This window comes from Vidua chalybeata, chromosome 3, assembly GCF_026979565.1.
Source record: "Vidua chalybeata isolate OUT-0048 chromosome 3, bVidCha1 merged haplotype, whole genome shotgun sequence".
Lineage (NCBI taxonomy): Eukaryota > Metazoa > Chordata > Aves > Passeriformes > Viduidae > Vidua > Vidua chalybeata.
The window spans coordinates 8,134,239-8,149,925 of NC_071532.1; the positions used below are offsets into that span (position 1 = coordinate 8,134,239).

Here is a 15,687-nt window from a genome sequence, read left to right on the forward strand (position 1 = left end):
AGCTGCCCCTGGGAAGTGTGGAAAGGGGAATGACTGCAGCTTGGATTTGGGGACAAAGGAATGGGCTAAGCACAGCAAATGGGTTAAGCACAGCAAATGGGTTAAGCACAGCTGTGCAGAGGCAGGAGCTAGCCTGGAATATGGTGCCTGGACTGGGAACTGGTTCCCAAACCTTCTCTGCTCCCCAAACTTTCTGACTCACATCCTGTATCCACCACCATGGTGTGCACATGCTGTCTCTTGCTTCAGGCATGTTTCAGAGTCTTACCAGAGTCCTCCTGAAATCCATAAGTGAAGCACTGTTCCACTTTAAGCAAAGCATTGGTCAGACCCATAATAAACAGCAAGCTCTGACATTTAACACATGTAATACTGTTTGCCCAGTTTTAAAAAGGCAATATTATCTAAGCACTTCTCTGAAGACTAGAGCCACCCACGCTTAGCTGTGTTCAGTTTGGCCAGTCTGACCTGTGCAATATTGCTATCACTTCCAGAATATAACATTCTGAACCCCTTACAAACTGTGCAATGCACTGAATGAAAAGTTTCTCTGTATGTTTAAAAATCCCATCCCCCCCCACTCCCAGATCCTTTTTGTGATAGACAATAAATTAAGAAAAACTTTATAACTCCCTGAACTGATAGAAAATTAGCACAGTCATAAAAGGCCTCTGTGGCTTTAGCAGTGCAGCTGAAAAGGAAAAATGAATAAACCTGCCACTCATAAAGTAAGAGGCAGAGCTGAAGAATGACTGCTGCCATTTTAGCCTCCTGTCCCTTCTTCCCCCTGTACAAGTGCAAAAATAGCCTCATGCCCTGTGCAGGAGGCAAGGAAGTCGTCTGCTGTGGGACCCTTCCTGCTCGGCAGCGAACTGCTGTACAGCACATAACTAGAGGATATCCTAAATTAATTTGCATAGACATTTAAATATATGCATGTGTGTGTTTTCTGTATGAAATATGAAACCAGTGATTTCTTAGCCAACCCCTTAATTTGTCTGAAACAGCACAGGCATAATGGAAACTGCCCACACATTTTTCCATTACAAGTTACAAAGGTAAAGAAGCGGGAAGTTGGTGATAGAAAAACACATGCTCTTTCAGCTGGCACAGAAATGCCACGGAGCTAGGTGGCAACACGCACTCACTCCAGTTTGCTGGGAATATTTATTCTGGTGGTCTTCCTGCTGTGTCATGTCTGTTCTGGTGGTCTTCCTGCTGATGTTCTCCCTCCTCAGCACGCTGGGTTCTGTGTGTTTGGAGGGGAGGGATGTGGCCGTGCTGGTGCCTGTGCAGGTGGATGCAGTGAACATGAAGAAATTCGAGTTTGTCCATATCTGTTTTGCAGGTTTCCTCCTCTGGGTGACAAAAAGCCTTGCCATGTCACTGCCCCTTGTGTAGTGCTGCATGGTCCCGTGGGTGACAGTGGAGCTGCAGAGTAGCTGTGCCTGGGTGGGTTATGAACAGGCTCCCTGCCCTGACAGCTCTCTGCCTCTGCTACGAACAGCAGGCGCCAGGTTTCTGCATGGTCTGTCCAGCCTGAATGTGACTTTCTCCAGAGATGGATGAGTGTGTGACTCTGCTGCTGAACGTAAGCCAAAGCCAAACTGCTGTGAGCCATGTTGGCTGCTGGGCAGTTCCAGGCATGTCCTGCTGGAGAACAAAGGAAAGGGAGAAAGGGAAGGCCTGGGGAGCACCAGTGGCTCCTCAGAGGAGGCAGCTCCCTGGGCCATCTCTCAGCTCTCCCTCACTCCCTTCCCACCACTAACAAGGGAGACAGCACAAATAAGACACCGTGACATTAAGGCCTTGCCATTCAGGCAGGGCAGATTCTTCAACAGGAAAAGGTAACTTTCCCCCTTTCCTGCCTTCAGCTGGTGTGGCCTCACTCAGATCTAAGTGTCAGGTGCATCAGCAACTCATTGCAACCAGCCCTACAACCTCACTGTGATCGCTGTATCTGGAACAGCCCCCTGAGCTCACCAGCATTTTTCCAAAGAATGCCTTGTGTTGACAGTGCTAACCAGTCTGCACAGTGGGAGGGGGGAAAAGCAGCTGGTAACTAATGCAGGGCTGTGGGGATTCATGGATGTGTGTATGGTTCTGGTTTTGGCTATATTGTCCTATAACCCATATGCATCACTGTGGGTTATGTTAGTGGAATTTTGCTGCTCAGCAGCTGTCCGGGCAATGTGAAGCCAGGCCCACTCATCCTTTTAAGCATCAAAAGTACAATTCAATCCATTTATGGCTGCCTCAAGGCACTGCTCCACACATCTTTCACAGCAGCTGTGCCAGCTTGATTCATTCCCACCAACTTGACTCAGAAACTGTGCTGTAATCTGTTATCTGCTGATTGATCGGGGGTTAAAAATAACTTGACTGGTTCCTTGTTTCAGTTTGCCTGTTCAGTTATGCTTGTTTCAATCCCCCCCATGTCTTTGGTTGAGTGTTCCAATATGTCTTTTTTGTGGTAACGTAAGAAACATAACAACAGCTTCTCCTAACCACTGCCCTGTGCCTAGGAATGTGAGCCACAAACCCTTCCTTGAGTCTTGTTCTAATGTGAAGAGTTCTATACTTAAAAGACGGAGCTGAATTTGGCCATAGTAACCTCCATCACCTTGCTAAAATCTACTACACAAAGGCATTTAATGTACAATTTTGGTCACTGGAAAGGAGATAAAGAAAACAGAAAATAAAATAAAATAAGCAGCCCAGCTCTGAATGGATCATAATTTATTATGAAGTAGGACAGATTTTGTTTTTAATAAAGACTGTTACTTGGGAGAACAGACTATCTCAATCTGCACTCCAGGACTCATCCTATGATGCACCTGGTAGGTCCTATCAGAAGTTATTTGGCTCCCTCAGAGTTTCCAGCCTTGACAAATTATGAGCGGTAGGAATTGAAACTTTGTGCGTCATTTAATTTATTAGAATAATTTTTCCTCTTCCCTGACACTTTATGTGCTATGTTCTGTATTAATAGTGTAGTAGCATTTCTCAATAGCACCATAATTTACTAATCCACAAAGGGCAGGGATATGTTTTTTATTTCAAGAATTGTGACCATCGGCTGTCTCATCTCTCTCCCAGAAACCTGAGAATGTTGTTCCCCCCCACATTGTTAAGTAAGAAGCAGAGCTTTCTCCCTGAAAATACCTGTCTTCCCTGTGAAGTGATCCTGGAGTTCCTTGTGCCTTTCATCCATCTGCTGTCAATTTAACTGGCTCCACAAGCTAGTGGCGCCTTCATATGACCTTGCAAGTATTTACAAAATCTGGTTTCTATAAAAAATAAGGGGTGATCCCTACGCTTACCCTCTTTCTCTACTAACCATGTTTTGTTACTACCAGCTTGTGCTAGAACATATCCACGTCTTCCCCACCAACTCAAGTCTGGATCTGGGATGCTCCGATGACTTGGCCAAGTTTTCCAGCTGCTGAGGTTACCTCAGCAGAGCCGTCGCTGGCGCAGATGTGCAGTGCCTTTGCCCAGACCGCTGTGTTTCTGGAGACTTGGAGCATAGTGCTGGGGCTGTGCAGCCCAGCAGATCTGGCAGAGCCTCCAGCACGGGTCAGTCTGGGTGTGCATGGCCCAGACTGCCTTGAACGCCTGGTTTGCACCATCTGGGCAGACCAACACACACCTGGCCCAGCCCATGCCAGTGGGGTCGTTGTGCCTGTGTTAATGCCAGGGGCACCACGCACATGTCCATCCATGAGCTTGCAATCAACCTGACCTGAGAGGCCAACAGAGACATGGAAAACATTTACAGGAAGCCATAGAAGGGTTTGGGTTGGGATGGACCTTAAACATCATCTATGTGTGTCTGTATATAGTAGAGGGAATTGCCTTTTATGTTGGTCTTGAATCTTTGAGCTCAGACTGACTGGTCAGCTTTAACTCTGTGTGAGGTTCCATATATGTGTGTCAGACCACATAACCCCAAAACAGGCATTTCTCTAGTGACATTTAGCCTTCGTTTTCCAAATGAACACACTGACTTGCAGCAAGGCGGTCTTTCAGAGGATGGAACTGTAAGTATTTATTTACCCAGGGTGTAACTTTTATCTTTCATGAGAATGCAGATATGAGCTGCTTTATGACAGTTTGTAAACTTGCACTTTATAAAAATTTGGAGATAAAACCTTTGCCTAACAACAGTTGTGTTCTTGAAAATCAAGTTCCATCTACAGAAACCTTTTATGTTAGAGATACATCCCACATGTGAGTCATTGTTACAATTCAATAAATACTTTACAAAAATAATGCTAGCTTTTTTTTTAAAAATTAAGACACTTTAAGACACCAGTAGTTCCTCCCAGAAAGCTTCCCTTAAAGAATAGCTTCTTCTGTAGGACACTGCATTCAGCATGAGAAAAATGGGGGAAAAGGGCTGGTTGCATCTTTTATCCCAGGGAACTTGTAGATTCCAGTTTTACTGTTCTCTAAAATAATAAACTTCCTTTTCTAAAAAGAAAGAAGCAAGCAGATCCAAACATTCTTCATATTAAAAACTGGAAAGGAACTGTGATCTTTTTGGTTCTTTAACATGGATTCCTTCTCTGCCCTCACTCCTCTAAAGACTTACAGCATGCTCAGTTCACAGGTTCACAGCTGCTCTGGAGACGTAAGCCCCAACAGATGCAGCTCTGTATCAGAGATGTCTCCAGGAGGGGGCTATTTGTAACTCTTGCAGAACCACTGCACCAGGACATTTTCTGGCCTGTAGGAAAGCCACAGCTACATCTTCCTGCAAGCCTACCCCAGGTGGACTGCAAATACCTGAGCTAGAAGGTAACAGGAAGAATTTCAAGAGAAAAATTGGTAGGGATTTTCTATATTCACTTTTGACTATCACCCTTCCAAAAAAAATTCTTTCCTCCTTAGATATGACTGGTCATGAAACCAATTATAGAGAAAACTGATGCTGTAGGTGCATTAATCTTGTAAACCATTCCCATATGGAAGAGTACATTCTTCAATCCTATTGTTTATAACAACTTTTAAGTATGTGCCTCCTCAGCTGGGGCCTTGGGGCCTGATGGTGATGGCAGCTACCCTCCACCCCCTTCATTAGGTTACAGATGGGAAATAAAATGAAATGCACATTATTACATGAACGTTATTGCAGTATAAAATCCTATCAGGACAAGACTTATGTATGTCTGTATGCAAAAATATGTGTGTGTGAGACAGAGAGATATGTGTTTATAAATTACACACACTGTGAAAAATACTTATGTATTATATTACAACTATATACATTCATCAGAAAGGAACTGACCAACCCCTGTCGAGGAGCCAATGCAGCAGCCATCATCAGTTCTTTGGCATCCAGGAAACGAATGCTATTTTGCAGCTGAAGAAAAGGAAAATCTTCTCAGTATTCCCTTGCTTCTTGAAACTGCTTGTAGTAGTCTTCGTCTGATGGGTTTTCTGTACACTTCTGCCCATTGTTGGGAGGCCGGGCTTCATTGTAGCGGCTCCAGTCACCTTTGCATATGATCCAAGGCAGAATGTCCACTTTGTAGTGGAGTTCTGCTGAGAATTCGATGCTGATCAGGTTTGGTGTTCCTGCCCCTTTGCCCCTGGTGATCAGCTGCATGTTATCATCATAGCAGCAGTGCTGCGCTGCAAGCGTTGTGCTCTCCAAAGACAGCATGGAGCGGATGCAGTATCGTGCTGTGGGCTTATAGATCTCCAGTTTTTCCTTTGGACCACTCGCATCCTTCCAGCGGAAGTTTTTCCTCTTAAGTCGGTCAAAGATTTCAGCAGTGCTGTATGCAACTTCTCTGGGGTAGGAGCATGGGCAGCTGGGAAGATCGTTGACCACTTTGTGCATATATTTCTTCAGGAACTCGCTCTTGCAGCTCATCCATCTCTCACAGCTATCAGTATCTGTTTCAGGGCAGGAAATAGAAACTTAAGATACATTAAGCAGCATCCACTTGGTGTGATCACTGATAGCAACTGAGTAAAGTGTAGCTGTTCAGCACCAGTGCTCTGCTGTAGAAAGAAAGGGCAATCACAGTTTGCTGCCCTGCCCACAGTGTATTGCTGTGCTGTCTTGTCAGATAAAGAAATCATGTGTGACTGATTTCAGTGCCTCAGGCAGTGCTAGTCTGAATTACAGTGCAGAACCAGGCCAGTAGGAATCTGTGACACTTTTTCTACCTGGAAAATTCTAATTAAGCTACTGATATCCCCATGCAGCACAAGAGACACTACCATGGGTTCGTAAGCAGCAGAAAAAGGGAAATCACAATGATCTGATGCCAGTCTCCAGGTAGAATCCTTAGTCAGAACACACTCAACAGGGAAAATGGCAGTCAGATGATGAAGGATTAAGTTTCAGATAACACTAGAGATTACAAGGTGGCAAGCAAGGCCTGTATTACTCTTTTTGAAGTACATTTTAGACCTTAATTCAGCGTTTCTTTAAAAAACAAATATTTTTTTCTATTTGATATTCACTTTTCAAGCATCAGTATCTCAAACATGGAGACTGACATCTTATCTGGCAAATGCAGCCAAAAGTGATTCAGGTTCTAAAAGGGCATATGTGATATAACATCAGAGTGGCCATGCATCAGCAGGAGTTTATGGTGCCAGAGGCATGACATATAGCTGGGATTAAAGAGATTTGTAGACCAGTAGCATATTTAGTAACAGCACTTCATTATTTTGCAAGACTCTTGGGAGAATCCAGGTAAACATCCCCTACCTAAAACATTATTTAAGGTGTCTATATCATCCTATGGGCTATCAAAAACCACCTGCATATCTTGCTCCACACTTACTTTAAGAGGACTCTGCAGGAGAGTAACTAACTGGGACCTAAAACTCTTACAGCACACATTCTTGTAAAATATTTACTTAGTGATCTGTGTCCTGTTTTTCTATCTCCTTAAAGAGTCTCATCCTGGCTGTCATTTACTATTGTAAATGCCGCCATAGTAGGGAGGTGCTGGGTTACACTATTTATTCAATTAATCCAGCATCCAGTGTCTCTGAGTGGCCACACTATGGTTTTATTGAAGGGACGAAATCAGAACATTGCAGATGTTGGACTGAGTTTTAGATAGTTCAGAATCAAGCCATGCCCTATAAAATTGCATTGGCTACTCCCACTGCAGCGCACAGAACTATAAAAGCAATGCATGCTCATAAAAGTCATTGTCTTTTTTTCTGATGTGACAACTGTATTTTTTTATATGAAATGAAAATGCTTTTATAGGGTCTTCCATTCGAGGCTATTTAATCAAAATAGTAAAGAGTGTTTGATTGTTTCCCCCCTCCATTACTGTGGAGTCTTACAGCTCTTTTCTGAATTAGGACAACAAATAACCCTTTTATGATGAAACAAGCACAGGACTTAAGGGGTGAAAGATTCTATGACCAAAGCAAATTTTCAGATCACAAAGAGGAGCAAGATAATAAATGGCTGTTACTATTGACATTTTTAATGCTAAACTCAGTATCTTGATCCCACAGAACTAAGAAAATCCTAAGGAATTCTCTTATCTGTTACTGAAGGATTGACTAGGCTGCTTACCAACTTCAAACAGTTTGGTTGCATTGAAGTCTTCACTCCCTGCAAGTAAACTCACTTCTGTGGCAGCTGTCCGGAAGGTATCTTCGATCCCTAAGACAAACACGTGTTAGTGGTGCTGGTGTTTTCCCATTAAAACACAATGGAACCAGCTGCCTCCTTGCCACCCCTTCTTCCCCAGGCTCTGCAAGGTGCTTTGTTTTGGCAGGGAACCATTCTGAAATTGCTGCTGGACTGTTCCTTTAAAACCATAATGACCAAGGAATCTGAGCTGTTAATAAGGTAAAACAGAGTGACAGGCCTGATGAGAAATGAGGAAGATCATCTCTGTACACGGGCAGCCATTTCTCAAGGAAGAATGATGCTGTTACAAGAAGACTGATGCTTGTTGGTCTCTCCCAGTGCCAGGAAGTTAAAAGGTCTGAGTAGGCAAGAGATAACCAACCTCTTCAAGCAATTCCATCCCCACCACTTACAGCTGTCAAATAAAATATCAGGATCTCAACATATCAGGATTTACCAGCAGCCTCCAGTTAATTGTTCCCTACCAGTTGAGAGATACAGAGATTGCCAGAAAAATGATCTTGCCAAAGTAAACATCCTTTTATTGCTGCTTTAGTTCAGCCTATTGACGCGCCTAGCATTTCTGTGCCATGTAGGCTTAACACAAGTAGGTTTTAGGTTTTTTTTTTCCTTTCCTCTCCATTGAATTGAAGACCTCTAAAGAGAACTGAAAGATCTTTAATAAGTGATTACTATATGGTTAATAATGAAGTCTATTCACCATCCATCTTCTTGCCAATGAACTTTCTCCTGATCTCCTGAATTGGGGCATAATAGTGGCTTGCAAAACTTCAAAACAGCCTCAGGCCAATTTTCAATAAAATTATCATAGAGTTTTGCCTTAACTTCAGCACTAGATGTAGAATAATAGATACCCAAGAACCCATTACAAGGCAGTAATTCACTGTTGGAATTATAAACAGCAGAAGCTGAGCTTTCACCTTGTAATTTCAAAAATGTCAGCACAGCATCAAAGAGTGAATATATTTTGCTTGCTGATTGTTGGAGGTCTGTTATATGACATAATATACTCTCTCAAGTTTTCCACTTTTTGGTGCAAGCTGGTAATAAATGCTAGAGAATATAACTGGAGGTTACTTGCTTTCTTCTGGAATTAACTCATTGAGGTTTTAGACTGTATGAGAGCATGCGGAAACATTTTTCCCTGAACTGCCTTGCAGTTGTTGCTTTGCAATGGAGACATGGATCTATCTGTGAGAAACTTCTCTCTAAATCTCTCACCAAGTCTTCTAAGTCTCCTCTCCAGCACTGCTGACATTTCACTTCCCATTAAAAAAAGCCTAACCTCCAGTTTAAGAATTTCTGCCTTTCTGAGTCATTAAGTAAACTGAGAATAATGCATACCACCATGACTTGTGTTTTCACTTCTCTCTGATCTTGGGAAGTAATGAACTTGCACCTATCCCCTGCATTGTAGCAGCTACTGCATGACAAATTGGTCTAAACTTAAACACACAGCAACATTTAAAAAACAGTTTTCCATAGCGGCTTCAAATTTTCATGATGTAGGCTTGAGTGCTCAGCTCTGATTTTGCCAAAGTGAAGACTGTGTGATGGTAAAGACACTCAAAATGTCAAGTCCTGTGAATGGGTAGGAGCTAAGGCAAGGTTCCTTGGCCATATTTTCTGAATATATTCATGCCAAAACTATACATTCCTTCATCCCTGTTCACAATGCAAGCAATGCCATCCTCTTCACAGCAAAACAGGAGCTCACTGAGGTAACAGCACAGCTGGCTTGAAATTCTAAAACAGCTCCAAATTTGTTTAAAGGAGTAGATTATACCCTTTAGAATACAAAATGTCGGTGCACAAAAATGACTGCCATGACCTAGAGAAAGCCTGTACTTGTCTTTTAAGTCCCAGGGGATGGTGGACTGCATCTAGCAATGTATCATTACTATGAATAAACGGCGTTGAAAATCAGTGTGTCTTTTCCCACCGGAAGCCTTACCTTGCCACAGAACATACAGGCCCCAGGCTTTGTGTGCAGGAGGGCTCTCTCTGCCCCTGCCCACCTGTCCCTGCTTCCCCCGGCAGCACTTCCCACGACCGGTTCCCACCTGGGCAGTTGGGCCTGTCACAGGTCCGGGACTCGGTGGCCGTGCAGGCGTATCCACAGGACCGGGTGCGCTTCTGATTGCCGCTCCCGCAGGTGACGCTGCACAGGGACCATGGGCTCCAGTCGCCCTCACCATCGATGTAATCTGTGTGAGGACAAATGTGAGGAAGGAAATGAGGAAACAAAACTCCTACTACCCAAAACTACTGTGTAGTGTTTTTTATTAAGAAGGCAAATCACGAATGGGATCCAGATGTCTCTACCTGAAGCTTGGGCCGAATGCCAGGCGCAAGCCTGCTGTTTAAATGGTTTTCACACTTGATGCTCCTCAGGGAAATGCACGCAACATTATTTGAAAAAATATTTCCTTTCTCTTTTGACCTTTTGGCTGCTGAGGATCCTCAGCTGCAAAGCTCGGTCATGAACTAACAGTACACATCTATCCACGTCACTTCCCTGCATATAGGAATGTATTTGTGGACCAAAGACTAATCAGGCAAAGGATTAATTCAGTTTTTGTTTTCATCTTTTCAAAACACACAACAGTACTCAATTTTTGAGCAAGATACATGTTGTTGGGCTATGGGAAGCTAAGGGTCATGAGTGAAAATCACAATTTTGTTTTTCAGTCCCTTGAACAGGGAACAGATATTTCAGGAATACTGCCATGAGAACAGGGAACTGCATGCTTTTCTTGCACCAAGAACAACAGGTGATATTTAGTGTTTCATGTGAATTATTATATGACATCAAATCTGACTGTTTACTACAAGGAACCTTATGAAAAAGAAACATGATTTTGTTTTCTTCTGGCAGACAGCCAAAGGCACTGGACACCAGGTCTGCATAACAAAAGCTGATGCTGCTGTAAGTACCTAAACCCTTCACAAACAGCCTTTTGTGTGCTGCGTAAACTGTTGCACATCCCACCTGTGAAGACCACCAAACAAAGCCCAAGAACCTGTCCCAGCTTTCTTGCCTTCCCACTGGCCTCCCTAGCTGAGGGAACATTTGGCTTAATGGTTTTCTCTGCAATCTACAGGAGTTATTTTACTGTGACCATAACTTGCAGCTGTAGCTCCTTTGGGTTACACCACCGCTGATAGCAAAGCAAAATCTGGTTTAGTGGCTCTGAGGCAGTCCTGCTCTACAGCTATAGGTAAGAGTACCTAAGCTACAGGAAGACCCAGGGAGGATTCCTGCCTTCCCTGGTCTCTGTGCTACATGTGATTCCTGCTCCCCACCAGGGCCATGCTGTCTGTGGGCTTCCTGAGCTGGTTAGCAGAACACGTAACTTGATTTGTTCCATATGTAACGACTGACAACAACTCTGTGGGGTGCTATTAAACATTTATTGCCAGGAGTATGGGAAGGTTATATATCTCACTCAGAGCAAGCTGCCTAGATGTGAGTTCCTCATGGCAAGGACCTTATGTGTTTCTTCTCCCTTTCTGACAGGGCTGATGATGTGGAAGCCACCACTCTGGAATCAGGCGTCCGCGGTGGGATGTGGGTGCGAACATGGCTAATGTCAGTGTGCAAGACCCGTGGTTCTGGGATTTGCCAGCAGGTAGGCACCACAACAGTCCAAAAAAGGCATCAGATGTCTCAGATGTGATTTGCCCACTATGCCTGGCCCTGCTCTTCTTCCCAGCTCTTTTCCAATCTTTTATCTACATGTGGTTGGCCAGGAGAGGGGGAGGTGCGCAGGCGCAATGCCTCTCAAACTGCCCAGCCCAGAAGACTCAGGAAGGGCAGTGGCAGGAGGGGAGAGAGACACACAGAGGAAAGGTATGAACAGGCCAGTGGGGGGAACATCTACACCCCTCATGGGCAGGATCTGCTACTACATCCTCCTGGACAAGGCCAGCATTTTAGGTTAGACAAAAGGCCAGGAGTTGTTTCCAGTTAGCTGGATGCTCTGGTGTGCAGCAGGGAGCTCTAGGATAATTTTTAGACCTACCTACCTAGCGTTTACAGTGCACTATGAAGCCCACTACTGAATATACCGTGTTAGATTTTCAGCTGCAGCTCAACCTGTTCTTGGTACTTGCATTTGTAAGTCTTACTATAATTTTTCTATCATAATTATTTGTGAAAGCAATTTTATTTAACTTACATGAATAATTACCTAAGATATGAATTCTTGGCAATAAACCCTGCTCACAAATAAATGTAGGTGCAAAAAGAAAGGATGGACTTTAATCTTCTGGCCACAAAATTTAAAACATATGTACGTGTTTAAACACACTATTCCATAAAAACTCTCTCTTCATTTTTAAGATTCTAGTACTTCAAGGCAGTCAAATAACGGAAAAACAAGTTTGTTTTACCCAGGCACTCTGCAGCATCTGGGGAATAACAACAGAAATGCCAGGGTAAAAGTACCGTGGCTTTGACACCTTGTTCTGACTAAAAGTAGTCTGTATTTACACACAACTTAAATTCAAGGGGCTCTTCCTGTGAGCACAGTTTAGCTCACCTCCCTTGGGTCATTCCCATGTGGATAGTCACAGCCTGTAAGGGCAATGAATAGCTGTAGCTCTTCTCTGTTTCTAGTTTCTGCAACTATTTCATACAACAAGCTGAAAACAATTGTTTTCCCCATGACACATCTGGAAGAATATTACACGCACAAATACACAATGTTCCTGCTGCACATGCCACTCCCCACACATGCACCAACATAACTCATCTTATTTGTGTATCCACCAAACACTACCACATTTCAGATCTTGCTTATTTATCCAATAGTTATATTCTGGTTCCCAAACCACCACACGATTCTAAATTTGTACTTACCCTTACTCTAAAAATAAATACGAAACCTTGTTTCCTCTACTTTTTTAAAAAAGCACACATTGGACTGAAAAAGGCCCTCATACCAGTTACCCCCAGAAGGGATAACTGGTATGATTTTCAAGATTATAGATTTACTAGTGGAATGCAGCTACCACAGTACGGCTTGTGCATTTGCACTGATTTGTATTTGAAAGCTGATGAACAAAAGCCACATGTTGAAAAATTCTATTTTGCTTGGCCTGCTCTCAGCGATGCCTCACCATTCTCATTTCCCTCATGGTTGTTTTTACAATCCCAAGATGCCCATACGAGGCCTGGAACACAAACCTACCATACTCTGGCTGCTCCTTGGACTCAAATGTCCGGTGACTGGGTGCATGACCATCCCACCCACCGAGAGGGTTTAGGAAGTTGCTGTCCTCAGTAGTGCTGTCATACTTGTAGTCCTGGTCACCGCTGCTCATGCGAGTCAGTGTGGAGGACCTCTGCCACCAGTTCCTCCAGTCGGGTGATGGGGCTGGCCAGCTGGGCTTGCTGCTCTCCTTCTGCAGATCCTTGTCCGTCTCTGTGTCAGGGCTATCCACCACTTCAATGGTAACCTGTGGGATTCAAAACAGACCAGTCTGACTGTCAGTGCCTCCTCTTTGTCAGTGGGAAACCTTCCATACAGCAAAGACAAGGTGCTGCCTGGCAAAGGGGCTATGCAATACCATGGGTTTGGCATGTCGTAAACCATATGCAGATTACTGAGCCCAGAGACGTGCAGAGGCTGAGTGATTCCTTCTGCTACCTCTGCTGAATCAGACCTCGGAACCAAGGCTAGGAAAAATCCTGAACAAAATAATAACCCACGCTGTGCCTAAAACCCTTGCAGCAGAACATATATGACCAGGAAAAAGAAAACCAAACCTGTACTCTATGCTGAGGCTGAATTTGAGGCAAGCATGAAGCACACTAGTGTGCAGAGCCTCTTCCAAGGACTTGGGCTGACTCAAGATAAGCAAAGCCATGTGTGTGAAGGTTAAGATGCAGAGCCCAGGTATTGCTGGGTTTGCATCTGTCTTGCCCCTCTGGCAGCAGCCCAGCTGTTACTGCTGCATGAAACCACACTTTGTGGCAGTGATGGGAGCCAGAAGCTCCTCTGACCATTGCTGAGTAAGCCACTTGCTGCAAAACCCTTTAAAGTAGGTCCTTTTGTCATGCTGGAAGAGTATAATGACCTGTTATGGTCAACCTGTTTATGGTTTCTAACAGAAGCCCAGAACCAAAATACAGCATTTGCTGCCCTATTCCCTCACAGACATCACAAGTGTCAATATCATTCTGCATAGAAGCAACCTTTGATTATTGCTTTCTGTGCTGAACAATGTGTAATTGTAAAACTCTTGGATAAATACCGTGTGTGCATATAGGTGGCTATTTAGGTAGAAGCAGAGACTAGCCATCAGAAACCTTGGCTCTGTGAGTCATGCAAGCATTGGCTGGCCACAGATAGATCATAAAATGCTCTGATGTTTCATGCTAACATGGTTCAGTGATTACACTGGACTGGCAAAACAACCAGAAGTGACTGTCAGATATATCTATAATGTTTAATAGGTACGGAGGCATTCTCAGCCTTTCAAGATGGTACACAATGAAAATCAGGTTGTATAAAACAGAAATCACGTACTATTATGCTAAAAGTAATTTACACCACTCTGTGGATGTGCATTGTACATAAAATATTCATTTTATACAATTGTTATTACTAATATCACAAGACACACACAAGAAAAAGAAAGAAAAGGTCACAGCTACCTATGATCCACAGACTGTGACATAGGAAGCAAAACACAACTGTCGTATCTTCAGAGCTGCAAACACAAATAATGCCCACATATCCTTTCTTTGGAGACAGGAGATTTTGAACCTATTTCATGCTTTGCATTTTACCATAGACCAGGCCGTTGAAATGAAAAAAACTTACAGGCTACTATGAAGCTCCACTGGGAAAAGAGCAAGAGCAAGGGAAAGTGCAGTAGTCAGCCTAATAGCATCTTTACACAAAGGGTATTTCATTCCCAGCCTAAATGTGGAATTGGAACGATTACTTCATTAAACCTCAGTTTCTACAGACCAAGAATTAAAATGGATTTCATAAGCTTGAAAACATCAGAGTCAGTTCAGGGATTCAAAATTGCTACCTCTATCCAAGCAAAACAGAGTTTTCACAATAAATGAAAGGAAATCGCCTTACTGAGCAGCAAACACTGCCAGTGGTGGGGCTTAGTACTCCCCACCTGGAAATCAGTACAGTTCTAGTACTTTAGCAGCAAGTATTTTTAGGACCACACTAACTTTCTGAGCAATGACTCAGCAAAGTGGAAAAAAACAAACCCTCTGATTTAAAAAAAACAATAATTGCTCCATATGCTTTGATAATCTGTAGCTGTATGAAAGTCAATCAGCATGAACTGGCATTATTTCAGCTCAGGACAATTTGAAGAACTACAAGAACTTGATTTTAAATAATGATTGATGATGCCAAGTCAGCTTAAGGAAAAGAGGGTTTGCAGGGACAGAGAAAGGTTTGCTGAGCTTGGAGCTACACTGGTGAGGAAAGGCAGGTGGAACACACACGATTCCAGTGTCATCAGACCCCGCCAAATCTCCAGCAGCACTGCCACTAACTTACTTCCAAGACTGGAATATTTGTGCAATCAGCCACTTCAGTCTGTTTTTACCTCTGAGGATGCTTGTTAAAAAGGCCTCTGAAATGAGTTTTCCAATACACAGCCAATTTAAAAATCAAAAACAGCAGAAACAAAATCCAGTGTGGTAGTCTGACACATATCTATGTTCCCCTCTCCACTGCTTTAAGCTTTGATTACCAAGGTGTTTATTGTAGAATAAAAATCATACAGTGAAAGAAATTCTGCAAAGAATCCTGGGATTGTCCAAACTGCCACTCTTGGAAAGTAGAAGCCAGCTTCAATCAGCTCTGGTGTTTTCAGGGACTTGGCTTAATGGACCTTCCAGAGGCTGGGAGGAAATCAGTGCATAATCCTAGTAATCCCTCCTCCACTCTATGACCCAAGTTAGGGCAGAATAGTGAGAAGAGACTGCTTCCTTATCCCAGTCTAAAATTTTGAAAAATGAGCTTTCACTGAGTTCTTCCCAGTACTTACAGAGAGAC

At 43.4% G+C, this 15,687-nt stretch overlaps 1 protein-coding gene across 2 annotated transcripts in view; it reads right to left on the minus strand.

The window, feature by feature from the left end:
* Nucleotides 1-2,724: 2,724 nt before the first annotated feature.
* Nucleotides 2,725-15,687, minus strand: part of ISM1 (isthmin 1) — a 40,629-nt gene continuing 27,666 nt past the window's right edge. Inside the window, exons 3-6 of one of the 2 annotated variants that reach the window (XM_053939155.1) lie at nt 12,841-13,108; nt 9,709-9,852; nt 7,565-7,654; nt 2,725-5,907 (exon numbers count right to left, since the gene is read on the minus strand). In XM_053939155.1, the coding sequence (XP_053795130.1) occupies nt 5,390-5,907; nt 7,565-7,654; nt 9,709-9,852; nt 12,841-13,108 (1,020 nt within the window). In that variant the 3' untranslated portion in view covers nt 2,725-5,389. Of the gene's footprint in view, nt 5,932-7,564; nt 7,655-9,708; nt 9,853-12,840; nt 13,109-15,687 lie in introns of both variants that reach the window. The other variant, XM_053939154.1, reaches the window with a different exon arrangement.